This window comes from Aptenodytes forsteri, unplaced genomic scaffold (genome assembly GCF_000699145.1).
Source record: "Aptenodytes forsteri isolate BGI_AS27 unplaced genomic scaffold, ASM69914v1 Scaffold418, whole genome shotgun sequence".
NCBI lineage: Eukaryota > Metazoa > Chordata > Aves > Sphenisciformes > Spheniscidae > Aptenodytes > Aptenodytes forsteri.
Window position 1 is genome coordinate 336,820 of NW_008795245.1, and position 2,336 is coordinate 339,155.

General features: G+C 38.0%; 1 protein-coding gene across 1 annotated transcript in view; it reads right to left on the reverse strand.

The window, feature by feature from the left end:
* Window positions 1–1,299: 1,299 nt before the first annotated feature.
* ANO5 (anoctamin 5) overlaps window positions 1,300–2,336 on the reverse strand; it is a 58,014-nt gene continuing 56,977 nt past the window's right edge. Inside the window, exon 23 of the mRNA XM_009278773.2 lies at window positions 1,300–1,630. Coding sequence (XP_009277048.1) covers window positions 1,409–1,630 — 222 coding nt within the window. The 3' untranslated portion in view covers window positions 1,300–1,408. The remainder of the gene's footprint in view (window positions 1,631–2,336) is intronic.

Here is a 2,336-nt window from a genome sequence, read left to right on the forward strand (position 1 = left end):
TTCACAGTATCACGATGCCTGCAAGCACACTTCAGAAATATGCATTTCCCCATAGCGACCATTTTCACATCTTTCGCCAAATGCAAATCAACAAGGCACTACGCATGGGAGCGTCGATATGTTTTAAATATACAGCAAAATCATAAAAATGCCTAACTGCTTCAAATTATAAAATGAGGGCACATTCATAAACGGCTAGTAGCTACTTTGCACAAGTAGTTATTATGTATTTATAAACTCAGTAACTTCGTATAAAAGCCTCATGACAAAACAGAAAAAAAATCCTTGAAGATTAAAAAGAAAAAAAAAACCCAAAACAAAAACCAAAAACCCCAGGCTCCTACATATAAGGACAATAACAATGTAAACATACATTATTTGGCATGCTTAAAATCTTCTGAATACAAATCCATGTACAAACCATCCAGCTAGATCAATTAGTGTGGCGGTCCAGCTCCCAGTCCACTGCACTGTGCGGTTACACTCCATAGCACACATCGAGTGCAGACACACAGCTTTAGCCCTTTGTTGGCATTCACGGAGAATCCAAACAGAGAATCCAAACAAAGGAGCAGCTTTGGCCAAAACTAACGTCAAGCATGATCTTCCAATGGCAGTTTTTGAGACTGAGAAAGAAATTAGGCGTATTTCTCCAAAGTGTATACATCTTTTCGAAAAACACTGTCATTAGATGATTCCACAATATTTGCCATTAAAGAGCAAACTCTTTGGCAGATGGTATCTTTACGAAAATAAGTTATGGGGTTTTTTTCCTTCATTAGTATGTATTAACTGAATTCTGTGCCTATAAATAATTCCAAGTGGAATTAAGCCAATATAGCTTTAAAAATCCATTCCTTCTAAAAAGTGTATAGAAGTTCAAAGCTGCAACCAAACGTTTCATAAGACATAGTGGATACAAAAAAAGCCCCAAACCCTAACCCTTGTATCAGGAGCATTCTCCTATTTAAATGATCATGTCATAAAAATAATAATTCTCAGCATTTTCCACAGCGGGAGTCCTCTATGAAATCCTTTTCATTCAGCTGGGATGCAGCCTGGAACTTTGCATTTAGCAACAGGGGGAGGGCTTGGTGGTAATGACCTTACATCCTGTGAGCCCTTTGAGGGTAACATTCCCTATACCGGGAATCCAAATTCTAGGATTACAGGATTACACTTATTACTCAAAGTGATGGGTAAATAGGAAACAGTGCTGAAGTCATACAGTTAAGTAGCTTTACTAAACCTAGAATGCTCAGTAAGACTTTTAAAGAAAAGTCTAAAATCTTTGGAGTGAAAGCAAAGGGTTGAAACTGCCCTAGAGCTTTCAAGATGATGCATACTGAGCAAATCACAGATAAAAAAAAGCTAAAATGAGCTAAACCCCAAACAGTTGTTTTTTCAACTACATTGCTCTGGATAACTCCATTCTCCCTTCTGTGGCGATGAACTCCTTTTCCGTGGCTCGTTTATCACCTTGACACAGTCTCTCCTTCAGTTTTTCAAGTTCATACTCATGTAGGATCTTCTGCGTTAAATACTTTTCACGTTTTATTTTGGCTTTCACATCTGCCGGGACATCAGGAATCATCCATGCTACAAAGAATTTGACGATGAATACAACATGCTGCCGCAAAAAAAAAAAAAAAAAAAGGAAGCCAGGAGAAATGTAACAACTCATTATCAAATGAAACACCTATTGTTTTATCTAACACCAAATAGATCGCTTCTCTTTTTGTTCACAAAGAGAATACATTTCATTTGGCTGTCCTGGAACAATACGTAACAAAGTAATGTGTATCTGAGATGTGCACAAATATTAAAACACTTCATTTTATGCAGAAACTAATTCCAAACTCCCTTTTCCCTTCAGAACTTGCAAGACAGTGGCTTAACACTGAAGTGTCAGTTATCCAAATTACTGATTTAGCTATTTTTAGCCATTTTTTTTAGCCAATATACATCACTGCAAAATGCCTTCTGGATTTTGAATACAGTCATCTCGCATACACCACTTTAATGAAAGCAGAAGTGAAAGTGCTAGTCCTGGTGGTTCATGTCTCTTCCATCTGCATTAAGATCTTTTTTATTCTGCTGTTTTATTTCGATCAAATCTAGCAGTCTCCTCAGCTGTTTTCACTGTTCTTACTCTGAGATTAACTTCCTGAAGTTAAAAGACCTATTTATAGTAATCATTTAGGACATGAGTAAGGGTCTAGAGCACAGGTCTTATGAGGAGCGGCTGAGGGAACTGGGACTGTTTAGCCTGGAGAAAAGGAGGCTGAGGGGAGACCTCATCGCTCTCTACAACCACCTGACAGGAGGTTGTAGCG